We start from the raw sequence: 25,723 nt of genomic DNA on the forward strand, positions 1-25,723 counted from the left end.
AAAAAAAAAATTTTTTTTAAGTTTATTTTGCAAAGACAGAGAAAGAGACAAAGTGTGAGGGGGGAGGGGCAGAGAAAGAGAGAGAGACAGACACAGAATCTGAAGCAGGCTTCAGGCTCTGAGCTATCAGCACAGAGCCTGATGCAAGGCTCAAACCCACGAACTGCGAGATCATGACCTGGACTGAAGTCAGTTGCTTAACTGACTGAGCCACCCAGGTGCCCCTAGAATCCTACCTTCTAAGTTCATTTCCACAAGACTGTCTTCACATATACTATGTATTTCACCTACATAGCACACTCCAAGGCAACTTAATCTCCCAAGTTCTATTGGAACCTAAACACAACAGTCCTCCAATGGACTTCTTATAATTACCCACATTTGGGTATCGGTTGACATAATCTCTTGGCATCCAACTCAGAAGTAGGTTAATTATATTCCTAGGTTTCAGGGGGCTGCCATGAGGAGAGACCGTCTAAGATTGAAAGTGGCTGTGTTCCCTTACACATCCTCTATGGTCTAATGAACTACAGAGGTTTCTTAGGAAACAACTACACACTTACAGAAATAGAGAACTAGATAGATAAGGTCTTTTCATGAAGCTAAAAAGGGAGAGGGGACTTATAGTTTTAGAGAAGAGTGAGGATTCAATTTATTGAGTATTCTAGAAAAAAGAAAAAAATCTGTGGGACTTTCCCACCTTGAGGATTCATGAACATTAACACCCAGGGGAGAGGATGGGGATGGGGCACAGTAGCAGAGGAATGGAAGTTCTTACCTCTTAGTTTACTGGACTTGTTTGGGAGCATAAGGAAGAACCGGCTTTGGAAACTTCCTCAAATAGTTGAAAGGAGTATCTAAAGAGTTGGGTCATGCACACATTAGAGAGGGAACAAGAACTTGGAGAAATGTTACAAACTTATTGCTTCATCAAGTACACATAGCAGCCCTTGGAGTTATCATCATCTATCTTTTTTCTTTATGTTTTTTAAAGTTTATTTATTTTTCAGAGACAGAGAGACAAAGCATGAGCAGGGGAAAGGCAGAGAGAGGAGACACAGAATCTGAAGCAGGCTCCAGGCTCTGAGCTGTCAGCACAGAGCCCGATGCAGGGCTCGAACTCACGAACTGCGAGATCATGACTTGAGCTGAAGTCGGCCGCTTAACTGACTGAGCCACCCAGGCGCCCCATATCATCATCTTTCTGATGAGTATGGTTTTGAAAAAGATGTGTCTCATCACTATTAGTTTATACTTCTAAATAGAGATCCAGAGGTAAGCTAAAACTGAGATTCTGTCACAAGTGTTTGGGTAAGTGTTCACATTGTTTTTATAGGTGGTCAAGCTCTTGCACTAGGTAATGTGTTTATTTCTGAAATGAAAAAATATAGGTAACAAAGTTAAAATTATTCATAATTCTACAATAAAGAGATAAACACGTTAACTTTTTACTTTATATATTTTTAGACTGTGTGTTCACATAAAAATATAGAAGATTTGAAGTAGAAAAGAATACAGAGAATATCTTTTTAAACTGCTTTATTAACTTCACAATAGATAATGAGCATCTTGCCATGCAATAGGGTAAAACTCCCCAGCTGACAGAATCTTACACATTGGGTCAAAATACAATATTCAATCAGAAGCAGTCATAGGAGACTCACAAGAGACATGTTAACACCAAAAGGTTTACAACAAAGGAACATTGAGAACATGTAAGTTTAGGAAGCAGGTGTGTCTTCCTATTAACTTCAGAGACAACATCAGGATTCAAGGCATAAGGCAAAACTCATCATGACGGTCATGGTGAGGGGGGTCAGTGCTAACTGCCCGCAGACTATAACTGAATTGTTTTTCCCTCAGCTTTTCCATCAGCTGTCTCACCTCCTCCCCAATCCTTTCCATATTCTCTTCTCTCATCCTGGCCTGTGGCTCTCCAAGCCTCTGAATCACGTCCCATCTATACTGCAGGATGGGCTGCCTAACACGGAACCACCTACGATTTACTCTAGGCACACAATATTCACCAGCTTCCAAAGGGATGGCCAAGGGCTCTCCTTTATTTGCAACTTGCTCCTTTTCATTCTTTTTTTTGTTTTCCTGGATGGCATTTTCCATGTTGAGATTTTTTACTGCTTTCTCTTGTTTGGACGCCATTGCTCCTAAGAGACAAAAGACGTGAGATGGACTTATCAGGATTGATCAGCACCGAGGACAGAGGCCCTACTACGCACGTTCCAAAATTCAGGGCCCCGGATCTCTTAGGCTTTTTAAAATTTCATTTTTCCCACCTGAGAGGCTTCCTACGCCCTCTAGGGGGCCCCCAGTCCAAGCCCTACGCCCTCCCAGTCGCTCCTCTCCCCTCCCTCGCCCAAAGCCCACCATTTTCCCTGCCCATCCAAGCCCAGGCTTCTGCAGGCACCAAGATGGAGGACGGGCTGTTGGGGGAGGGGTGGGATTTGGGGGTCTCAGGTTTTTCCACACGTTTCCCCTCCCTCTCCCACTGTCCCGCAAACCGACCTGGGCCTATCCTTGCAGTCTCCTCCTCCTGATTCTCGCCGCGAGTGTGCCGCCGCGACACTTAGACCCGCACACCTGCAGAGGGCAGGGGTAGGGGAGCGGGTACTGCTGCAACCGGCGCTCGGGCCCAACCCGTCGCCAACCACCCTCTCTTCGGCCCCGGGACCCTACAGCTGTCCCACTGCCACCCCCAACCCCGGACGCCCCATCCCCCGCGCTGACCACCATTTTCTACACCAAGAAGAACGGGGGCGGGGCTGGGCGTGCAGGAGGCAGGTGTTTGTGAAGGGTAGTTGCCTCATAGCGGTCCAGCCCTCCGCCCTACCATTTCTGCCGCCAAACGCGGGCCGCAGCTGGGCGTGAGGGCTGTAGTCTTTTCGCGGCTCCGCCCCCGGACGGCTGGAACCCGAGGAGGGCTCCGCGGGCCGCGTGGACTCTCCCACACCGAGCCCAGGGGACGCTCCCCCTCCTCTGGTCCCTTACTTGCTCCCCTTGCGCCTCCTACCCTTTGGGGCTGCCCCTGGGGCCACCGGGAGCAGGTACCGAGAAGGGAGCGAGCGCCGGCCAGATCTGACGCTAGAGGTAGGCGCTCAAGTCAGCGTTGGCGGGTCACGTGAGGCCTTCGTCACTGCGAACAGCACCGCCCCCAACCCGTGCCGGCTGCTGCCCGCGGGGTGGCGCAGAGCTGGTCATCCTGCGCACCTTCCCTCTGACACCTCGTCCTGAACAGCACCAGGCTGGGCTCTGTGTCTCTCCCCTCTTTGTATATTCCTGGGCTTTTCTCTGACTGCCAGGGAAAGGCAGTATCTTCTCAGGGGTGTATTGGCCATTCTCAGTTCTTCTCTGGGGACTTGCTTCTTCCCCTGCTTTGCTCCAAGGATATGCTTTTCTTCCACTGCTACCAGTGCTCTCCATTTTCCCTCCGCTAAAATGCATAGACGAAGTGAGTGAGGAAAAGAGCCCAGGAAAGTGGTTTTTAAAAAATTCTTAATATCTGTTTTGTTCTTTTTATATTAAATCCCCCCCAAATCAATATACTTTAGTTATTTTTATTTGAAAATCAGAATTAAAGTTGGGAGTGGAAACCCAACCACCTGTCACTATACTTATTACATAAGTATAGACTGTACAGGCAGCTTCATTTTTAGAACTTGGAAAAACGGCAGCTGATAGCTCCTCTTGTTAGAGGCCACTAGATACCTGAACCCCTTCCATGAGGTGAGCCAATTAGGCCGTAGTGCAGCAGTCTTGATGAATTTTTCAGAACTAAACACCAAAAATGAAAATTCTTTCACAAATTTATAGTTCAAAAAGCAGTAAGTCTTTATTTACAAATCACATGACCATGTATTTAAAGAATCCTAAGGGATCTAACAATAAACCTACTATAGAACTAGTGGAGTTGCAGCTATAGATAGATAGTTTTAAAAAGTCAATTGTATCAATGTATTCTAGTGATGAATAATTGGAAATTGAAATTATTATATATATTATTATAATTATATAATATATAACTTCATGATAGCTTCCAAAAATGTGAAATACCTAAGGGTAAATTTAATAAAACAAGGTCCTGGATCAGGAAATACAGTATTGTTAAGATATAAATTCTCTCAAAATCAATCTATAAATTTAGTGTATTTAATATCAAAATTTCAGCAGGCATCTTTGTATAACTTGACAAAACTACCCCCAAATTTATATGGTAATGAGAAAGACCTAGTATAAACAAAATAATTTGAAAAAGACTCCAAAAATGTGAATTATATTATTTGATTTCTAGACTTAAGATGTAGTAATAAAAGTAGTGTAGTAATGGAGTATACATAGAAATTGAATTTAAAATAAAAGCTTCTGCTACGGTTAAGAAATGAGGTGGGAAACCAGGAAAAAAATATGTGTAACCAACAAAGGGTTTGTATTCAGAAAATATATAAAGACCTCCTAAAATTCAAAATAAGGCAAGCAATGAAATGAAAAATAACCAAAGATTTGAACAAGTATTTCACAAAAGTACATGCACAAATCACCAAAGAGCCCATGGAAAGATGGTCAATGTTATTAATCATCAGGGAAATGTAAAACTAACAAACAAACAAAAAAACCCAATTAAGTACCACTACACAGCCAACAGAATTGCTAAAATCGAAAAGTATGACATTCCCCAGTATTTTCAAGGATACGAAACAATGAGAGCACTCATTCCTCATTCATTGTTGGTGAGAAGTTTAACAATTTTGAAAGACATTTTGACAGTTTCTTGAAAAGTTAAACTTACACTTACCATAAATACAGGAAATTTCACTCTTACGAATTTTCCCAGAGTTCAAATCATATTTCCTCAAAAAGATTTGAATAGGAATGTTCATGGCAATTTCATCTATGATAGCCCTAGAGTGGATACAATCCAAATGTCCATCAACCAGGAAATGTATAAACAAACTGTGATATATTCATATGTTAAGGTACAACTAAGGAATAAAAAAGAACAAACTATTGGTATAATCAATAGCATAGATAAATCTCAAAAAAACTATTATACTCAGGGAAATATATCAGACACCAGAGTGCTTTCTGTGTGATTCCATATATATAAAGTTTGGGAAGAGGCAAAATTAATTTATATTGATATAAATTGCGTCAAATCAGTGTTTGCCTGGCTTGAAGGTCGGAATATATATATATATATATATTTTTATTGTAAAGAGGGCATAACAGAACTTTCTCAGATGAAGGAAATGTTTTGTGTCTTGATGGGATAGTGACTCCACTGGTGAATATGTTTGTTGAAATCATTAAAATGTATGTATCTTATTGTTTGTAAATTATATCCTGATAAAGCTGATTAAAAATCAAATATCTAGAAATAAATCTAATTAAATACCTGCAAAACCTCTACACTGTTATAGATTCTGTCTAAAGTTCTCTCTCAGCCAGTGAAAGAGCGGATGCAGGATTAAAATAAGAGAGAGATGGTTAATGTCCAGGAAAAGACAAGAGCCCGAATAAGGGTCCTTGCCCTTATCTATTAAGATCAGAAGGCTTACAAACCTGATGGGCATGCACAAAGAGACAATGAATTGATGAACATTAACTCACAGGCATGAAGGAAAGGGGGTTTTGAAAATATACAGTGTTTGAGGTTTGGGTCAAACAAAAACAAAATCCTGGTGCCTGGCAGATGGACAGATGGTTGTTAATGGCAGACAGGAGGCACCGTGTCTGTTTATATTATTTTATTAGGGGATAAGACAGATAGGGCAGGGGCACCTGGGTGGCTCAGTCAGTTAAGCGTCCGACTTCAGCTTGGGTCATGATCTCACGGTTCGTGGGTTCAAGCCCCGCATCGGGCTCTGTGCTGAGGAATAGCTCAGAGCCTGGAGCTTGTGTCAGATTCTATGTCTCCCTCTCTCTCTGACCCTCCCCTGATTACGCTGTCTTTATCTCAAAAATAAATAAAAACATTTTAAAAAAAGGCAGATAGGGCAAACACTTCAAGGTTAACAAGACACCTTTTCTTTTGTTAATCATCTCCATTCTGGGCAGCTTCACCCACAGCGAAGTGTAGCGGTCTATAGCTCTATTTACCTGCTTACCTAATTTGGTTCTTCATGTGAAAGCAGCTTTTTGCTATAGTACTAAATTGGGGGGTGCTTTTCCCTGAATACCTAATCTTGCTTACCTCATATACCTTTGTAATGGGTGCCTTGCACTCCTGTCTATTCTGGGGGCTCTGCACCCTCTCTCTCTTTTGGGGTGCCTTTGCACCTCCCTATTCTACGGTACTAGTCTTATTTACCCAAAATCAGGTGAGAACATCCCATTGCTTTTTACTTTATGTCTTGTTAACCCATTGGTATAAGCCTGGGGGATTCCTAAGCTTATTTCCCACATTACACTAAAAATTATTAAATAATTTTGATTCAAGATGACCTAAATAATTATAGAAATATACCTGGTTAGGGGCACCTGGGTGGCTCAGTCGGTTGAGCACCTGACTTTGGCTCAGGTCATGATCTCACAGTTTGTGGGTTCGAGCCCCGCATCAGGCTCTGTGCTGACAGCTTGCTTAGAGCCTGGAATCTGCTTCAGATTCTGTGTCTCCTTCTCTCTGTCCCTCCCCTGTTCGTTCTCTGTCTCACTCTGTCAATAATAAATAAATGTTTAAAAAAAAAAAAGAAATATACCTGGTTCATGGATTGAACGATTCAATGTTTTAAAAGTTTATTTATCGGGGCGCCTGGGTGGCTTAGTCGGTTAAGCGTCCGACTTTCGCTTGGGTCATGATCTCGCGGTTTGTGGGTTCGAGCCCCGCGTCGGACTCTGTGTTGACTGCCAGCTCAGAGCCTGGAGCCTGTTTCAGTCTGTGACTCCCTCTCTCTCTGATCCTCCCCTGCTCACGCTGTCTCTCTATCTCTCCTAGAAACAAATAAAACATTTTAAAAAAATAAAAGTTTATTTATCTATTTTGAGAGAGTGAGGGAGGAGCAGAGAGAGAGGGAGAGAGATAAGCCCAAGCAGGCTCCATGCTGTCAGTGCAGAGCCTGATGGGGAGCTCGAACTCACAAACCCGTGAGATCATGACCTGAGCCCAAACCAAGAGTTGGACGCATAACCAACTGAACCATCCAAGTGCCCTAAAAGATTCAATATTTTAAAGTCAATTATTCCATACTACATGGCAATGAGAAAGAATGAAATCTGGTCATGTGTAGCAACATGGATGGAACTTGAAGGTGTTATGCTGAGTGAAATAAGTCAGGCAGAGAAGGACAAATACCACATGTTTGCACGTATAGGAGGATTAGGAGGAACTTAACAGAGGATCGTGGGAGAGAAGAAGGGGGGAAATAGTGGGGGAGAGGGAGAGAGGCAAACCATGAGAGACTCTTGAATGCTGAGAACAAACTGAGGACTGATGGGAGTGGGAGGGAGGAGGGGTGATGGGCATGGAGTAGGGCATTGTGGGGATGAGCACTGGGTGTTATATGGAAACTAACTTGACAATAAACTATTTGTAAAAAAATAAAATAAAGTCAGTTATTCCCAATTTGATCTTTAAATTCAATGCAATCCATATAAACACCTTGGCTAGTTATTTTTTTTAGACAAGCAGATCCCAACTCTGTATATCAAAATGCAAAATGCAAATATAGCCAAGAGAACAGTAAAGAGAGCACCAAAACATCCACTACTAGATACCAAACTTATCAGTGCTATAGTGAGTAAATTATGGATAAATAGTATGAAATTGTTTAAGAGGTTAACATATTTGTGTACAGACATGCATGCGCAGACCTGTGAAACATACCTACACATACTGATGCTTGATTTATAACAATGATTACAAAATCTTGCCATTTGCAACAACATGGATGGAGCTAGAGGGTATAATACTAAATGAAATAAATCAGTCAGAAAAAGACAAATACCATATGATTTCACTTGTATGTGGAATGTAAGAAACAAAGCAAAGGAGCAAAGGAAAAAACAAGAGAGAAACAAGCCAAGAAACAGACTCTTAATTCAGAGAACAAACAAACTGATTCAGAGAACTTAATTCAGAGAACAAAGGTAGGTGGGGAAATGGGTGAAATAGGTGATGGGGATTAAAGAGTTCACTTGTGAGGAGCACCAAGTGATGTATGGAAGTACTGAATCACTATATTGTATGCCTGAAACTAATATAACACTGTATGTTAACTATATTGGAACAAAAATTAAAAACATAATAAAAATTAATTATTTAAAGTTAATAAGAGAAAGAAAATGTACTATAAAGGGGTACTTAATGATAAAGAAATCTTTTCATGATTTACACTTTAAATAGTAGAAAAGTTGATTAGAAACTGTTCTCAGTGGAATTCTAATATATATGTATATACACATATGTACATATAAACATAGACTGTAGTAAATAGAATATAATCAATCTTTATTTCTGAGGATACTTATATTATCAATATTAAAACAAAAATTCTTTTTAAAAATACTTTATTTTTAAGTAAATCTCTACACCGAACATGGGGCTCAAACCCCAAATCCCAAGATCAAGAGTGTATGCTCCACTGACTGAGCAAGGAGGTGACCCCAAAACAAAACAAAATTTCTATACATAAAACCACTAGAAACAAAAATAGTAAATAACAAACTAGAAAACATATCACGAATTTATTTTAACTTCATTTTTTACATCAGAAAAAAAAAGTGATGAGGAAAAATCCTTTTCCGCTCCATCTGGAAAATCTATCACTAGCTTCCCAAAATTATTTACGATACAGGATAAGCCACTATAATACAGAAACCCCCAAAATACAATGGTTTAAACAAGAGAGAGAGAGAAAATATATTTCTCCTATACAAAATAGTCCAGAGATAGAAAGAGACTTTTGGGCAGGTGGATTTGTCTGCTCTATGAGGTCAAGTGATTTCTATTTTGCTGCTCTGTTATCTCCTAGAGTCTTGTACATACACTTGTCTGAGTTCTAGGACACAGGAATAGAGAGGAGAAAGTAGTAGGCAAACAAAGCCAATTTGACAATAAATTATATTCACAATAAATAAATAAATAAATAAAATGTTTAATTTTATGTTCCATGAATATAACCTCAATAAAAAATAAAATTTAAATAAAAAAGAAATTTGAACAGACTTATAATGAGCGAAGAAATTGAATTGGTTATCAAAAATCTCCCAACAAATAAGGGTCCTGGATCATATGGCTTGCCAGGGAAATTTTTAAAGATATTTGTTTTATTTTGGAAAAGTAAATTTTTATTTAAAAATTTTTAATATGATTTTTGTCAAATGGGTAACATATAGTATGTAAAATGTGCTCTTGGTTTCGGGGGTAGATTCCCATGTTTCGTCAGATACATACAACACCCAGTGCTCATCCCAACAAGTGCCCTCCTTAATGCCTATCAACCATTTCCCTTCTCCCCTACTACCCCATCAACCCTGTTTGTTCTCTGTATTTAAAAGTCTCCCCATTTGAGTTTTGGTAGTGTTTGAGCGTCTAAGAATTTTTCCATTTCTTCCAACTTGTCCAGTTTGTTGGCATATAATTTTTCATAGTGTTCTCTCATAATTGTATTTTTTTGATGTTGATTGTGATCTCTCCTCTTTCATTTGTGATTTTGTCTATTTGGTTCCTCTCTCTTTTCTTTTTGAGAATTCTGGTGGGGGTTATCAATTCTGTTTATTCTTTTAAAAAAATCAGCCCTTAGATTTATTGAACTGTTCTGCTGGGGTTTTTTTGATTCTATATAATTTCTTTCTGCTCTAATCTTTATTATTTCTCTTCTGATGGATTTGGACTTTGTTTGCTTTAGCTTTTCTAGCTCCATTAGGGGTAAGATTGTGTATTTGGGACCTTTCTTGCTTCTTGAGATAGGCCTGATTGCAATGTATTTTCCTCTTAGGACTGCCTTTGGTGTATCCCAAAGGGTTTGGACTGTCATGTTTTCATTTTCATTTGCTTCCATATATTTTTAATTACTTCTTTAATTTCCTGATTGGTCCATTTATTCTTTGGTAGGATGTTCTTTAATCTCCATGTATTTGGGAGCTTTCCAATTTTTTTTTGTATTTTATGTATGTATGTAAATATAATTTATTGTCAAATTGGTTTCTATACAACACCCAGTGCTCATCCCAACAAATGCCCTCCTTAATGCCTATCACCCACTTTCCCGTCTCCTCTGCCCCCACATCAACCGTCAGTTTGTTCTCAGTATTTAAGAGTCTCAGGTCTTTCATCCATTTTGAGTTTACCTTACACCATACACAAAAATAAACTCAAAATGGATGAAGGACCTGAATGTGAGACAGGAAACCATCAAAACCCTAGAGGGGAAAGCAGGAAATAGCCTCTTTGACCACAGCCGCAGCAATTTCTTACTCGACACATCTCCAAAGGCAAGGGAATCAAAAGCAAAAATGAACTCTTGGGACCTCATCAAGATAAAAATCTTCTGCACTGCAAAAGAAACAATCAACAAAACTAAAAGGCAACCAACGGGATGGGAAAAGATATTTGTAAATGACATATCGGATAAAGGGCTAGTATACAAAATCTATAAAGACTCACCAATTTCCAAATTTTTTCTTGTGGTTGATTTCGAGTTTCATGACATTGTGATCTGAAAACATGCATGGTATGGTCTCAATTTTTTGTGCCTGTTGAGGGCTGTTTTTTGACCCAGCATATCATCTATTTTGGAGAATGTTCCATGTATACTCAAGAAGAATGTGCATTTTGCTCCTTTAGGATTAAAAGTTTTGAATATATCTGTCAAGTCTATCTGGTTCAATGTGTCATTTAAAGCCATTGTTTACTTATTGATTTTCTGCCTAGATGATCTGTTCATTGCCATATGTGGAGTACTAAAGTCACTTACAATTACGGTATTTTTATTTATACATTTGTTTAGGTTTGTGGTTAATTGATTTCTTTATTTGTGTATCTTCATGTTGGGGACATAAATATTTATAATTGTTCTTCTTGATGAATAGACCCCTTAATCATGATATAATGCCCTTCTTCATCTATTGTTACAGTCTTCATTTTAAAGTCTAGATTGTCTGATATAAGTATGGCTACACCAGCTTTCTTCTGACGTCCATTAGCATGATAGATGGTTCTCCATTCCTTCACTTTCAATATGCTGGTTTCTTCAGGTCTAAATTGAGTCTCTTGTAGGCAGCATATAGATGGATCTTGTTGTTTTGTTTTTAATTTTTTTATTTTATTTCTGGGAGAGACAGACAGCATGATCAGGGGAGGGTCAGAGAGGGAGAGAGACACAGAATCTGAAACAGGCTCCAGGCTCTGAGCTAGCTTTCAGCAGAGAGCCCAATGTGGGACGCGAACCCACGAACCGTGAGATCATGACCTGAGCCAAATTTGGATGCTTAACCGACTGAGCCACCCAGGTGCCCCATTTTTGTTATTGTTTTATCCATTCTGATACCCTATGTCTTTTGATTGGGGCATTTAGTCCATTTACATTCAGACTGATTATTGAAAGATAAAGATTTAGTGCCATTGTGTTTATCTCTAGGTTTCATATTCATAGTGATATCTCTGGTTCTTTGTAGTCTTTCCTGCTTTCCACTCACAGGGTCCCCCTTAGGATACCCTCAGGGATGATTTAGTGGTCATGAACTCCTTTAGTTTTATTTGTCTGGGAAAGCCTTTATCTCTCCTTCTATTCTGAATGACAGCCTTGCTGGATAAAGGATTCTTGGCTGCATATTTTTCCTGTTCAGCACAATGAATATTTCCTGCCATTCTTTTCTGGCCTGCCAAATATTCAGTAGAGAGGTTTGCTACTATCCTTGTGTGTCTACCCTTACAGAGACCATTTGTCCCTAGCTGCCTTCAGACTTCTCTCTTTATCTTTGTATTTTGCCAGTTTCGCTAAGGTATGTCATGGTGTTGAGCTGTTTTTGTTGATTTTGAAAGGAGTTCTCTGTGCCTCTTGGACTTGTATGCCTATTTCCTTATCCATATTAGGGAAGTTCTCAGCTATAATTTGTTCAAATAAACCTTCTGCCTCTTTTTTTCATTATTCTTCTTTTGGAACTACTGTGATACTGATATTGTTTTGTTTGATGGAATCACTTAGCTCTCTAATTCTCCCCTTGTGATCTAGTAATTTCCTTTCCCTCTTTTTTCAGTTTCATCATTTTTTAAAAATAATTTTATCTTCTATTTCACCTATTCTCTCTTCTCCTTCTTCCATTCTCCTTGTCACTGTATCTAGTTCATTTTGCCTCTCATTTATAGCATTTCTTAATTCACTGCGATTAGTTCTTAGGTCATTGATCTTTGCAGCAATATATTCTCTTCTGTCTTCTATGGTTTTTTCAAGCCCAGCCATTAACCTTATGATTGTTATTCTAAATTCTTGTTCAGGTACATTATTTATATCGGTTTTGAGCAATTCTCTCATTGTAACATTTTCCTGAACATTCTTCTTGGGAGAATTCTTCTGTTTCTTCATTTTGACTATGTTTCCGTCTTTTACATGTTTTAGTAGCCTGTTAGGTGTCCTGCATCTGTGAGTACTAATATATTAAAAAGGGGTCATACACTGTCTAGGGCCTGGCACTTCAAGAAGTGTTTTTAGTGTGTGTTGCATGTACTCTGTTGTGTTTTGGCTGCTGTATCCAACTGGTCTGTCTTTTGCAAAGCTCCTCCTTTCTTGTAGTGGTAGAGTGTTTGGACCTTCAACCAGGTGTGCTTTGATTTATTCATTGAAATAACCCTGGCATAAAAGGAAAGTGGAGGGAAGACAAAGAGAAAGATAAAAGGGGAGAAAAGAAGACCAAACAGAGAATAAAAAACAAAACAAAACAAAACAAAGCAAAAAAAAATTTGGCTAAATCCAGAGAAAGAGAGAGACAGGAAAATAAAAACAAGATTAAAAAAAGATGTAAAAAGAATAAAGGAAAAATGCATGCTTAAACAAAAATATATACAAAGAAGTGTGTATATATACGTTTTATTCTATATATATAGAATTATATATAGAGAATTTTATCCTATATATAGTATAGAAAAGAGGAAAAATATATATATTTATTATATGTATATATCTTATTATACATATAATAAGAATTGACCAAAAACAAATCAGAAACTATGAGCTTGATTCCATGAGATCATGAGCTGACCCAAAGTCGGACACTCAACTGACTGAGCCACCTGGGTGCCCCTGAGCTTGATTCCAAAGGAAAATAATAAGAGGGTAGAAAGAAAAATATGAGAGAACAAACAGACAACAAACAAACAAACAAACAAAAAACAGTTGTTTGTTGGTACCTGGGACCGGTTCTTATTCTGGTCTGGAAGCGAGGCTGTCTGAGTTGGCTCAGTGTCAGTCTTCCTCCAATTAACAAACAGTTGCCAGGCAGGGAGGGGCAGGATTTGGTGTAGTGTAAGGGGGGGGGGGTCCCACCTCCATTGGAGGCTGCTGTGATGCTTTCAGAAATCTCATTTTTTTGATGTTGGGGAGAAAAATGGTGATACCTCATTCTCTTTTCTCCAGAGTGGGTCTCTTAAACCACACTGTTCAGGCATCTCTCACAGAATAGTGATGGTGGTCAGTTTGCCCGGCTCCACAGTTCTCCTATGCCTCCTAGGTACTTGGATCGGATTCAAATCCTGACGTCTTAAAGTACCTTTCACCACGCAGACCTTGTTCTGGTGTAGTGCCACTCAGCCCTGACCATAAAAGGCCTTTTGGTGGTGCCTGCAAGATCTTTTGTTCTTGGGGAGGCAATTAATCCTCCCACAGTACTCAAGGAAGAGGATTGTTCTCTCCCAGTGCATCCCTGAGGAGATTGCTACAGCGCCCCACCCCAGCTCCTTAGCCTGCAGGTGTGTGCACAGGGCTATGGCTTTGGTCAGGAGAAAGTCGTGCACTTTTGAAACTTCCAAGTTTCAGTACCTAAGGCTTTTTGCCAAATAGAAACTGGCACTCTCCATAGTATGTGATCCTGAAAGATTTTCCTCTTAAGCTAACTAGATACTGAAGCCCGTCTCTCTTTCTCTCCCTTTTGTCTCCCCATAGAAAGGGTTCCCTCCCCTCTGTGTCTACACTGTTTTATCTCCCCTAATTCACATACACTCACCTTGGTCCTGCCATGTTCTATCCCTCCAACTATGAAAATCCTTCTGCCCCTGTGCAGATCAATTCCTGGGTGTTCCAAGTGATCTGACTTCAATACAGCTGTGTTTGAGGACAAGGAAAATCCTGGTCCCTCTACTTCTACACCATCTTAACTCCCTCCTCGATTTCAGCAATTTTAAAGATAATAGACTATACAAAATAAAAATAATAACAATGTACCATGGAATTTACAACATAGATACAAGGTAAATAGGACAGGGCAGGAGGTAGAAAATGGAAGTATACTATTTGTATAGTTCTTACATGAATTGGTATATTATTGTTTGATAATAAACTGTAATAAGTTAATGATACATAATGTAAACTCTAGAGTAAACACTAAAATTAAAGCCAAGGGTTATAGCTAATAAGCCACAAGTGGAAATAAAACAGAATAGTAAAAAAGTGTCAATTATATTTTTTAAAAGCAAGGAAAGAGGGAAAAAAGAACAGTGAAAATATGGATATATAAAAGCAAATAGCAAGGCATTATGTTTAAACCCAAGTATAGTAATAATTATAGCAAATACTGTTTAAGCTTTCCAAGTAAAAATAAGAAATTGGTGGATTGGATAAAAATCCCAACCACTTATGTACTTTCTATGAGACATACACTTTAGATATAAAGACACAGATGGGTTAATAGCAAAATAATTGAAAAACAAATAGTATGGAAACACTAATCATAAGAGAGTGGGAATGACTAGATTAATATCAACAAAGTAGATTTCAGAACATGACATGCCCATCCACAAATGAATGGATAAACAAATGTGGTATATACATACAATGGGATATTATTCAGTCTTAAAAAGAATGAAATAAAAATGAAATTATTTTTTTAAATTTAACTTGACGGAGGAACAAGGGGGAGAAGAAGGGCGGAAATGGTGGGGGAAAGGGAGAGAGGCAAACCATGAGAGACTCTTGAATGCTGACAAAAACTGAGGACTGATGGATGTGGGGGGGGATGGGCATGGAGGAGGACACTTGTGGGGATGAGTACTGAGTGTTATGTGGAAACTAATTTGACAATAAACTATTTGAAAAAACAAATTTCTTTCTGAGAGAGACAGCATGAGCAGGGGAGGGTCAGAGAGAGAGAGATACAGAATCTGAAACAGCCTCCAGGCTCTGAGCTGGCTGTCAGCACAGAGACCTACAAGGGGCTCAAACCCATGAACTGTGAGATCATGACCTGAGCCGAAGTCGGATGCTTAACCGACTGAGCCACCCAGGCTCCCCTAAAAATGAAATTCTCACACATACTATGACATGGATGAACCTCGAAGACATTATGCTAAGTGAAATAAGTCAGGAAGAAAAGGGCAAATATTCCACTTATGTGAGGTACCCAGAATAGGCAAATTCATAGAGACAAATAGTGTAATCATGGTTGCCAGGAGCTGGGGGAAGGGAGGAATGAGGAATTTTTTTGTTTAATGGGTGCAGAGTTTCAATGTGGGAGGATGAAAAAGTTCTGGAGATGGATGATGGTGGTTTTTGCACAACAATGTGAATATATTTAATGCCACTTAACTGTACACTTAAATATGGTTAAAGTGGTAAATGTTATATTATGTGTTTATGTTTATTACCAATAAAAATAAATTTAGTAAAGCAATGAATGGGGACAACTTTGGATTAAGAGATCTATAAGACATATCAATCAAGTGTTGTTGGATCCTCTGTCAAACAAATGTAATTTTTTTAAAACATAATATATTTGGGACAATTGAAAACTTGAACAGTGAATAGATTTTTAATATTAAGGAAATATTATTTTAGGATAATAATATTTTGATTAATTTTAAAAATTTCTTATCTTCTAGAAATAAAGTGCCAATACATGGAATTCTATGTTGTCTGGAATTTGTTTCAAAATAACACAGTAGAAAAAGAGTGGGTGAGAATAAAAACAAATTGACCATCAATTGAAAATTATCATAGCTTAAACTATAGAATGCTTGTGAAAGAAATTGAGGAAGACAAAAAGAATTGGAAAAACATTCCATGCTCATGGATTAGAAGAACAAATATTGTTAAAATATCTATACTACCCAAAGCAATCTCCACATTCAATGCAATCCCTATCAAAATAACACCAGCATTCTTCACAGAGCTAGAAAATTAATTCCAAAATTTGTATGGAACCAGAAAAAATCCTGAATAGTCAAAGTAATGTTGAAAACACAAACAAACAAACAAAACAAAGCTAGAGACATCACAATTCCAGACTTCAAAGCTGTATTACAAAGCTGTAATTATCAAGACAGTATGGTACTGGCACAAAAACAGATGCACAGATTAATGGAATGGAATAGAGAACCCAAAAATAGACCCATATTGTATGGCCAACTAATCTTCAACAAACCAGAAAAGAGTATCCAATGGAAAAAAGACAATCTTTTCAACAAATAGTGTTGGGAAAACGGGACAGCAACATGTAGAAGAATGAAACTGAACCACTTTCTTACAGCATACACAAAAATAAATTCAAAATGGATGAAAGACCTAGGAAAGTGTCAGGATCCTATAGGAGAAAGCAAACAGCAATCTCTTTGACCTCAGCTGCACAACTTCTTAGTAAACACGTCCCCTGAAGCAAGGGAAACAAAAGCAAAAATGAACTATTGGGACCTCATCAAGATAAAAAGCTTCTGCACAGCAAAGAAAACAATCAACAAAAGATGACTGATGGGATGGGAGAAGATATTTGCAAACAACCTATCTGATTAAGGGTTAGTATCCAAAATCTATAAAGACCTAGGCAAACTCAACACTCAAAACACAAGCCAGTTAAGGGCAGAAGACATGAATAGGCACTTCTTCAAAGAAGACATCCAGATGGCTAACAGACACATGAAAATATGCTCAACATCACTCATCATCAGGGAAATACAAATCAAAACCACAATGAGATACCACCTCACACCTGTCAGAATGGCTAAAATTAACAACTCAGGAAACAACAGATATTGGCAAGGAAGCACAGAAAAAAGAACCCCTTTGCACTGTTGGTGGGAATGAACACTGGTGCAGCTACTCTGGGAAACAGTATGGAGTTTCCTTAAAAAGTTAAAAATAGAACTACCCCATGACCCAGGAATTTCACTACTAGGTATTTATCCAAAGGATATAAAAATATTGATTTGAAGGGGCACATGCACCCCAATGATTATAGTAGCACTATCAACAGTAGCCAAATTATGGAAAGAGCCCAAATGTCCATCATCTGATGAATGGATAAAGAAGATGTGATATATGTATCACATATATATACATACATACACGATATATACATGTGATATATATACATGTGATACACACACACACATACTATGAAGTATTACTCAGCAATCAAAAAGAATGAAATCTTGCCATTTGAAACAACATGGATAGAACTAGAGTATAATATGGTAAACAAAATAAGTCATTCAGAGAAAGACAAATATATTATTTCAGTCATGTGGAATTTAAGAAGCAAAACAGATGAACATTGGAGAAGGAAAGGAAAAATAAAAAAGATTTTAAAAAAAGATAGGCAAACCACAAGAGACTATTGAATATAGAGAACAAACTGAGGGCTGCTGAGGGGAGGTGGTGGAGATGGGCAAAATGGGTGATGACCCAGAGAAATACAAATCAAAACCACACTGAGATATCACCTCACGCCAGTCAGAGTGACAATGAGCAATTCAGAAGACTCTAGATGCTGGCGAGGATGTGGAGAAACGGGCACCCTCCTACACTATTGGTGGGAATGTAAACTGGTGCAGCCCCTCTGGAAAACAGTGTGGAGGTTCCTCAAAAAATTAACACTAGAACTCCCCTATGACCCAGCAATAGCATGCTAGGAATTTGCCCAAGGGATACAGGAGTGCTGATTCATAGGGGCACATGGACCCCAATATTCATAGCAGCACTCTCCACAATAGCCAAAACATGGAAAGAGCCCAAGTGTCCATCAACGGACGAATGGATCAAGAAGATGTGGTTTATCTATTCGATGGAATACTACATGGCAATGAGAAAGAATGAAATCTGGCCATGTGTAGCAACATGGATGGACCTTGAGGGTGTTATGCGGAGTGAAATAAGTCAGGCAGAGAAGGACCAATACCATATGTTTACACGTATAGGAGGATTAGGAGGAACGTAACGGAGGACCGCAGGGGAAAAGAAGGGGGGAAATAGTGGGGGAGAGAGGCAAACCGTGAGAGACTCTTGAATGCTGAGAACAAACTGAGGAGTGACGGGTGTGGGGGGTGAGGGGGGAGATGGGCATGGAGGAGGGCACTTGTGGGGATGAGCACTGGCTGTTATATGGAAACCAATTTGACAATAAACTATTTGTAAATAAATAAATAAATAAATAAATACATAAATAAATAAATGGGTGATGAGCAGGGTGCCTGGGTGACTCGACTCAGTAGGTTAAGCATCCAACTCTTTATTTCAGCTCAGGTCATGATCTCATGGTTCATGAGTTCCAGCCCCACTTAGGACCCCATGCTGATAGTGTGGAGCCTGCGGGACTCTCTGTCTCTGTCTCTGTCTCTGTCTGTCTCTTTCTCTCTCAACCTCTCCCTCTCCCTCTCTCTCTCTTTCTGCCCACTCCCCAGCCCACGTGCATGTGTGCTCTCTCTTACTCTGTCTCTCAAAGTAAATAAATAAACTTTAAAAAAACCTACAAGACGCAATTGAGAGAAATGGAAAAAATGTCTAAATAAATAAATGTAGAGATGCATCATGGTCATGGATAAGAAGACTGAATATTGTTAATATGTTAATCTTCCTTTCCATCTAATCTACATATTGAATACAATCACTGTCAAAATCCAAGAAAGCATCTTTGTAGAATTTGAGAAGGTGTCTCAAAAATTTATATGGATTTATAATAGTTAAAAAATTGTAAAAATGAAAAACAAGTCTGGAGCACTCAAAATTTTTATGTTGTGATACAGCTACAGTGACAAAGGCAGTGATGGTGGTTTACAGAATTGAATAGGTCAATGGAAAAGAATACATAGTCCAGAAATAGATCCAAACATATATGGTCAATTGGTTTTCAACAAAGGTGTCAAGATATCTCACAGGGTATCATTGATCTTCACTTGACATCATGCACAAAATATAACTTGAAATTAATCATACACATGAATATGAAACCCAGAACTATGAAACTTCTATATAGCAGAAAGTCTTTGCAACCTTGAGGTAGGCAAAGATTTCTTGGGTTAGACAAAAAAACGAGCACAGATCATTTAAAAAAACAGCTGCACAATTGAACTTTAACAAAATTAAAAACTTCTGATTTTTGAAAGATATCATTAATAAATTAAATGACAGTGTTAAAATAGTTTCAATACTTATAGTTGACAACTAGTTTGTATCTAAAACGTATATAAAGAACTCCTAAATCTCAAAAGTGTAAGATGAACAACAGATAAAAATGGGCAAAATATTTAGATACAAATTTGTAAAAGTAGATATGTAAACTACCAATAAGCACCTGATAAAAAATGCTCAGCATTGTAAGCCCCTAGGGAAATACAAACTAAAATCATATTAAGATACCATTACACATCTAATGGAAATATTAAAATTACAAAGGCTAATAATGTCAAACATAACTACAAAACATTGATGAAAGAAATTGGAGACAACACAAATGGAAAAATATTCCTTGCTAATGGATTGAAAACACAAATATTGCGAAAATGCTCATACTACCCAAAACAATCTGCAGATTTATGCAATTCTTATCAAATATCAACAACGTACTTCACAGAACCAGAATAAGCACTCTTAAAATTTATTTGGAACTACAAAAGATCCCAAATAGCTAAGCAATCTTGATAAAGAAAAACAAAGGTGGGAGTACACATTTCCAGATTTCAGGTTATACTACAAATATGTAGTAATCAAAACAGTATGTTACTGTCACAAAAATGGACACAGATCAATAGAATAAAATGGAGAGCTCAGAAATAAACCCATGATTATATGATCAGTTAATCTTCAATAAAGAAGGAAATAATATGTAATAGGAAAGAAAGATAGTCTCTTCAACAAATGGTGACGGGAAAACTGGATAGCTATATGCAAAAGAATAAAAACTGAACCATTTTATTACACCACACACAAAAATAAACTCAAAATGGATTAAAGACCTAGATGTGAAACTCAAAATCATAAATACCCAGAAGAGACCACAGGCGGCTGATGGGGGTGGGGGGAGGCGAACGGGAGTGATGGGCATGGAAGAGGGCACTTGTGGGGATGAGCAGTGGGTGTTATATGGAAATCAACTTGACAATAAATTATTAAAAAAAAAGAAAGAGAGTCCACAGGCAGTAATTTCTCAGACATCAGCCACAGAGACATTTTTCCAGATGTGTCTCCTCAGACAAGGGAAAGAAAATAAAAATAAACTGTTAAGACTACCTCAAACAACAACAACAACAACAACAAACTTCTGCACAGTAAGGGAAACAACCAACAAAAATAAAAGACAATCTACTGAATGGGAGAAGATATTTGCAAATGACATATCTGATATAGTATTAATATCCAAAATATATAATGATCACCACAACTCAACACCACAAAAACATAATTCAGTTGGAAAACGGGCAGAAGACATGAACAGGCATTACTTAAAAGAAGACATCCAGATGACCAATAGACATGAAAAATGCCCAATATCATTGTTCATCAGGGAAATTAAAATCAAAACCACAATGAGGTATTACCTCACACCGTCAGAATGGCTAAAATCAAAACCATAAAAAACAACGGGTGTCAGTGAGGATGTGAAGAAAAAGCAACCCTTTTGCACAGAGGTGGTAATGCAAATTGTGGGAATGCAAACCACTGCTACAAACAAATGGAGATTCCTTCAAAAAAAATTAAAAATAGAACTACCATATGATCCAGTAATTCCACTACTGGGAATGTATACATCCTTATGTTTATTGCAACATTATTTATAATAACCAAATTATAGAAGCAGCCCACATGTCCATCTCTAGATGAATGAATATATATAATATATATATATGAATGAATTAATATATAATATATTGTATATAATATAATATTAATATATTATAATATATTAATTTAAATTTAATATATAAATTTATATATTTTTATATATTTATAATATGTATATAATGGAATATTACTCAGCTATAAAAAAGAATGAAATTTTGTCGTTTGTAACAAAATGGATAGGTCTAGAGAGTATCACACTAAGCAAAATAAGTTAGAGAAAGACAAACACTTTATGATTTCACTCATATGTGGAATTTAAGAAATAAAACAAACAAAGGCAAAATAAAGAGGCAAACCAAAAAAAAACAGTTTCTTAACCACAGAGAACAGATTATTACCAGTGGGGAGGTGGGGGGAATGGGTGAAACTGGTGATGGGAATTAAGAGTACACTTACCTTGATGAGCACTGAATAATGTATAGAGTTGTTGAATCACTATTTTGTACACCTCACACTAATATATAACACTGTAGGTTACCTATACTGAAATTAAACTTTAAAAAATAATAAAATAAAATAAAAAAGACAAAAAAATTGCCCAACATTTTGGAGGATATGGAGCAAGAGGAACTCATATTTTGCTGGTGGGAGATGTTTCTTAACTTTATCTAAATTTCCCAAATTCAACTATTCTGGAAAACTATTTGGTAGTTTCTTAAAATTCAGCTATTCTACTTTTAGGTATTTACCCACAACAAATGAAAATATACTTTCACAAAAATATTTGTATATAAATTTTCATAGCAGTTTTGTTTATTTTTTTAATATTTTATTTATTTCTCAGAGAGAGAGAGAGACAGCGTGAACAGGGGAGACACAGAATCCAAAACAGACTCCAGGCTCTGAGCTAGCTGTAATCACAGAGCCCGACGCAGGGCTCAAACCCACAAACTGTGAGATCATGACCTGAGCCAAAGTCAGACGCTTAGCCAACTGAGCCACCCAGGCGCCGTATAGCAGCTTTGTTTATAAAAGCCCATTATTGGAAATAACCCATAAAAGTTTGGACAGCCATAGAGGAAATGAGGCCCTTAGTCTAAAAGCCCTCCAGAAGCAAAATCCTGCCAATAACCTTGTAAATTAGGAAGTCGACTCTTTCTTAGTTGAGCCTTAAGATGATACTGCAGTCACGTCAACATCTTGATTGTAGCCTTGTATATGACCTTGTGGGAGAGCCACCCACTTAATCTGTGCCCATTTCGTGGATCACAGAAACTATGAGATAATAATTGCTTGTTGTTTTAAACCAATAAATATTGGGCAATTTGTTATGCAGCAATAGACAACTAAACACATACAGTTGAACAATAAAAAGAAACACACTATTGATATAGACCATAACATGGAAAAAGCCAAGCACGAAAGAATGCATGATTCCATTTAGACAACATTCTTGAATAGGTAAAACCTATCAATAGTGATAGAAATTAGATTACTGGTTTCCTGGAATGAAGTTTGGTGGGGTAATCACTGCAAAGGGACATGACTTTCTGGGGGCAATGGAAATGTTTCAAATCTTAAATAAAGTAGTCATTATGTGGGAGTATACACTTGTCAATACTCATAACTCATTTGAAATATACTCCTCATATGTATGATTTATTGTATGGAATTTACATCTCTGAAAGTTGGTTAAGAAAAGTGGCCAGAGAAAAAAACAACATAAGGTGAGACTAATGTCTCTGCAAAACAAAGAAACTAGACTATAAAAGGCTATACAGAAATCCCTCAATTGTCGTAGCTCTGTAGCTATGTAGTTTTATCTTAGATGTGTATTCTCTGCCCACTGAGTGAAAAACACAATGAAATCTTGAATAATTGCTTGGAATCACAGTGCAAAGAAATTCAGATAATTCTGAATTACATAAACTAGGAAATCACTGAGCCAATCCATATAGGAGGATTCTTAACAACCCTGATCTTGTTTATCATGAGGTCACTAGGAGACTCTAAGATCTCACCATCGCTACCCTTGCTATCATGTAATGATATTTGAAAAGGTTTCTTAGATCATACTCATGTAAATAAAAATTAATCTTGTAAATTTTAAAGAATTTTTATTACAAAATATATCCTAGAAACATAAAAAATGTGAACATTAGTGAAATAGTATAAGGCGAACACTCTTGTAGTCATAACTCAGATCAATAAGTAAAACTTCCAGCCACTCCAGAAACTCATGCATGTGCCCCATCCTAATGGAAGCCTCCCTTTTCTACCCTGAAAGTATCCACTGTCCTGACTTTTGTAGTAATCAGTTTCTTATGGTTTTATCTTCCAAGTGTGCATACTGAATATTATAGTTTAGTCTTGCCCTTTTGAAAATGGTGTTATACTTATTTAAAATCTCTATTAATGTACAGGTTTTCACTCCATTTCTTTGTTTTTTTTTTAAAAAATTTGTTTAATGTTTATTTATTTGAGAGAGAGAGATTGAGCGAGTGAGCAGGGAAGGGGCAGAGGGGGAGACACAAGTCTGAAGCAGGCTCCAGACTCCTAGCCGTCAGCACAGAGCCTGACATGGGGCTCGAATTCACAAACTGTGAGATTATGACTTGAGCCAAAGTCGGACACTTAACCGACTGAGCCACCCAGGTGCTCCTATTTCTTTATTTTTCTTATCCATTATCTATGGAAGAACTTGGGCTGTTTGACTTCTAGACTTTCCTAGAGTCTAGATTTTGCTAACTGCTTACTTATGGTTCAACCTGATCCTCTTTCCTCTAATTCCTGCAAATTGGCAACTATATCCAAGAGATTAAAATATTGACTTTAATAGTTTTCCTTATCCACATATCATTTGGTGACTACAGGTCTACGGTGGCCAACTTGATTTTCAAATCTTCTGTTGATATGTTATAGTCATCTTTGAGTGAAATCCTGTGCTCTTAACACTAATTAACCCAACATGCCTTATTAATTTGTATAGCCACTCTATCTTGAAATGCTAGAGCCTTATCTGGCTCTCACCCCTTCCATAGCCAGTAAGCCTCTATCTTTCTTCACTGTGACAGCTGAATTTGTCACTTTCCTGTTTTAGGCCCTCATAACTTTTCATCTGAACTACTACGGCAGATCATTATCTGATATTCCTTCCATTCTCCTCTCTCCCCTTTTGAGAGATTTCAGTAAGGTGTGCAAGGATGCACATTGGTTAGTGTTGAGTCTAGGAACTAGCCCAAGTTTTAGAATAAGGACTGTCTTAAAATGTTGCTATATTTTCTCCCGTCTTTGTTCACTGATGAGCCAATAGTTATTTGGGGAAACGTTTCACATGCTCAGAACTGCCTTGTGTGCTCTGAATGTTAAGGGCTAGTTCTCAGAGAAAGTCACAACACTGGTGAAAAATATACTGTCTCTGGGTAGGCCAGGTACCCTTTCACATGAGACCATTTAGTGACAGCTATATTAAAGAGTGAAGTGTCCGGTCAATAGAAGCTAGAAGAAGGCAAAGGCCAGGTTAGCCTGAAATAGAGAAAGTCTCAAGGAGGAAAAGGACCTTCTCACAGAACATGGGAAAGATAGAAAAGAACTATCAGACGGGACTCAGCCTCCCATCCTTACCATTAATCACTCTGACCTGTCTTATGCTGTTTTGTGGGTACAAGCCCACTTGCTCCTCTTTTAGAGGTGCTTAAGTCTATTGATGGCCTATGATTTCAAGGCAAGCTCTTTTATGACATGAAATCAATAAATCTATGCTCCGAACTTCCCCAATGGCTTTCTCACTTATTTCCAGGTAATAGAATTCAAATATGTTAACCTTTCTTTATAGCACTAAGGCATGTGCAATTAAAATATAGGTGCCTCAGTTGATTGAGCATCTGGCTCTTGATTTCCAATCTGGTCATGATCTCACAGTTTGTGGGATTGAGGCCTGCATCTAGCTCCAAGGGCAGAGCTTGCTTGGGACTTTTCTCTCCTCTCTCTCTGCCTCTCTCTCTCTCTCTAAATAAAATTAATAAACTTAAAAATAATAAAAAATAAAATATAGGTGCCCCATTGAGCCTACAAATCCATTCCTAAACATCCACCTTAAGGAAATAATCAATGATGTTCACAAAAATACTGTCATATAACAAAAGTTATAGTAAATATGGGTGGTCAAATTCTCTTTATACTACAATGATACCAACTGATTTTTCTTAGACATGAATAAAGGAAACCTTATGATTTGCATTAAACTGAGCTGTGTGTGCATGTATTACAAATGAACAACTTTGCCAAAGTTTGGCTGATAAGCATAACCTTATTGCTATTACTCCTTTTAGCCAATATGGCTAATTTTCCCCAGTAAAAACTTTCTCCATCTTCATCTAAGTAATAGGATTACCTTCCCCAAAGTTTTAAAGGAACTCTTGATCAATCAATTGGAAACTAACACTCCACAGTCTCCCTTGCAGCCAAATGTCTTTCTGTCCAAATTCTTTGCCATGGAATATGAGATATGAAACACAAAG

The 25,723-nt window shown here is 37.9% G+C and overlaps 1 protein-coding gene across 4 annotated transcripts; it reads right to left on the reverse strand.

The window, feature by feature from the left end:
- Window positions 1-1,522: 1,522 nt before the first annotated feature.
- On the reverse strand, window positions 1,523-3,121 carry LOC120225998 (protein BEX1-like). Of its 4 annotated transcripts, none has more exons than XM_039224184.1 (3): window positions 3,026-3,121; window positions 2,521-2,595; window positions 1,523-2,162 (listed from the first exon to the last, which is right to left on the reverse strand). In XM_039224184.1, exon 3 carries the CDS (start codon window positions 2,155-2,157, stop codon window positions 1,771-1,773), a length of 387 nt encoding a protein of 128 aa, XP_039080115.1. In that variant the 5' UTR covers window positions 2,158-2,162; window positions 2,521-2,595; window positions 3,026-3,121; the 3' UTR covers window positions 1,523-1,770. The 4 variants fall into 4 exon arrangements, with proteins under 4 accessions (XP_039080115.1, XP_039080116.1, XP_039080119.1 ...); XM_039224185.1 differs by having other exon boundaries at window positions 3,004-3,121; XM_039224188.1 differs by having other exon boundaries at window positions 3,064-3,108.
- Window positions 3,122-25,723: the final 22,602 nt, after the last annotated feature.

Source organism: Hyaena hyaena, unplaced genomic scaffold (assembly GCF_003009895.1).
Source record: "Hyaena hyaena isolate Hyena2069 unplaced genomic scaffold, ASM300989v1 scaffold_1549, whole genome shotgun sequence".
Taxonomy (NCBI): Eukaryota; Metazoa; Chordata; class Mammalia; order Carnivora; family Hyaenidae; genus Hyaena; species Hyaena hyaena.